The 1,621-nt window shown below is 56.5% G+C and overlaps 1 protein-coding gene across 1 annotated transcript; it reads left to right on the top strand.

The window, feature by feature from the left end:
* The first annotated feature begins 33 nt into the window (after positions 1–33).
* LOC113940730 (zinc finger protein 239-like) lies at positions 34–1,125 on the top strand. The gene has a single exon (XM_027631874.1). It carries the CDS (start codon positions 60–62, stop codon positions 1,047–1,049), a length of 990 nt encoding a protein of 329 aa, XP_027487675.1. The 5' UTR covers positions 34–59; the 3' UTR covers positions 1,050–1,125.
* Positions 1,126–1,621: the final 496 nt, after the last annotated feature.

Below are 1,621 nucleotides of genomic sequence, written 5' to 3'. Positions count from 1 at the left end.
CCCCGGCTGCAGGACAACCCCGCTGCCGCCGCCGTCCTGCCGGGGCCGGAGTTGGGGGGATGTCCTTGGCCTTCCCTGTGGGCCGGAGGCAAATCCCCTCCCTGTCCTTCTTGCTTCCTGCCCCAGGCCCCGAGCTGAGGACGGAGAGCCCGGAGGACAAATGCCCCCGTCAGAGCCTGGTGGGAGAGGCCGTTTTGAAGGGCTCCCCGGCGCAGGAAGGCAGCGGGGAGGAAAAGGGCCGGAGATCCCCCCGCAGGAGGGGCTCCAAAGCCAGCCCAGGGTGCTCTGAGGAGGAAAGAGCCAGCCTGTGCTGGGAAGGTGGCCAGGGCTTGAGGGGGAGCTCTGAGCTGGTGGTCCCTGAGCAGCCTCCCAGCAGGGAAAAGCCCTTCAGATGCTTGGAATGTGGGAAGAGCTTCAGGAACAGCTCCGACCTCCTCACCCACCAGCACATCCACACTGGGGAACGGCCCTACACATGTGGGGAATGTGGGAAGAGCTTCAGGAACAGAAGCTGCCTCTGCACCCACCGTCGCATCCACACTGGGGAACGGCCCTACATGTGTGAGGAATGTGGGATGAGCTTCAGGAAGAGCTCCACCCTTGTCACCCACCTGCGCATCCACACCAGGGAACGGCCCTACACATGTAGGGAATGTGGGAAGAGGTTCAGGAACAACTCCAACCAGATCCAACACCAGCTCATCCACACTGGGGAACGGCCCTACTCGTGTGGGGAATGTAGAAAGAGCTTCAGGCAGATCTCCCACCTTCTCAAGCACCAACACATCCACACTGGGGAACGGCCCTACAAGTGCTTGGAGTGTGGGAAGATGTTTCAGACCAGCTCAGATCTCCTCCTGCACCACCGGACACACACGGATGAGAGGCCCTTCCGCTGCACTGACTGTGGGAAGGGCTTCAGCCAGAACTCCCACCTTGTCAGGCACCGACGCATCCACACCGGGGAGAGGCCCTACAAGTGTGGGGAGTGTGGGAAAAGCTTCACCCAGAGCGGTAACTTGACCTCACACCAACGGACCCACCGGTAAGGGAAACCCTCGAGTGCCCCGACTGCAGGAAGAGCTTCGACCTCTGCTTCTACCCCGAATGAACCCCGCTGATGCTGAGGCAACCCCTGGAGTCCAGTGACTGTCAGTCCATCCCTTTCAACCACAAAGACCCACTCCCCTTTCCCAGGGGCAACTTCTTCCAACAGGACCCTTCCTGGGGAGCTATATGGAGATTCCTGCCTTGGCTGGGGACCCCCCAAGGTAACTGCTGGAGGTTGAGAGCAGAGATCTCCCCCTGAGCATTGGTCTGGGGGAGTTCCATCCATCTCTAATTAAGAATTATTGCTTTTGTGCCAGCTTTAGTAGAATTGCTTCAACAATTGCTTTAGTGTAGACACTTCAGTGTCTTATCCTTTACTCCTGGTAGTTTTAGTGTGTATATTGTGCATAATTCTGCTGAAGACCTTTTATCTGATCATTTGTATCCCTAAATAATTCATTTCTATCAGTAGATCTGATTTGCCATCATTAAAACCTGGGGGACAAAAGTAGTTCAGTCACACCTCTGTAATTCCTCTAAACTGAAAATGTTGGGATAATCCAAGGCTGAG

The sequence above is a fragment of the Corapipo altera genome, unplaced genomic scaffold (assembly GCF_003945725.1).
Source record: "Corapipo altera isolate COAL_440 unplaced genomic scaffold, ASM394572v1 130, whole genome shotgun sequence".
Taxonomy (NCBI): domain Eukaryota; kingdom Metazoa; phylum Chordata; class Aves; order Passeriformes; family Pipridae; genus Corapipo; species Corapipo altera.
Note: the sequence above shows the minus strand (reverse complement) of the source record. Positions and strands in the feature narration are given on the sequence as shown.

Excerpts from the sequence above, each read along its gene's own strand:
- LOC113940730 (XM_027631874.1), top strand. The coding sequence starts at position 60 with ATGTCCTTGGCCTTCCCTGTGGGCCGGAGGCAAATCCCCTCCCTGTCC.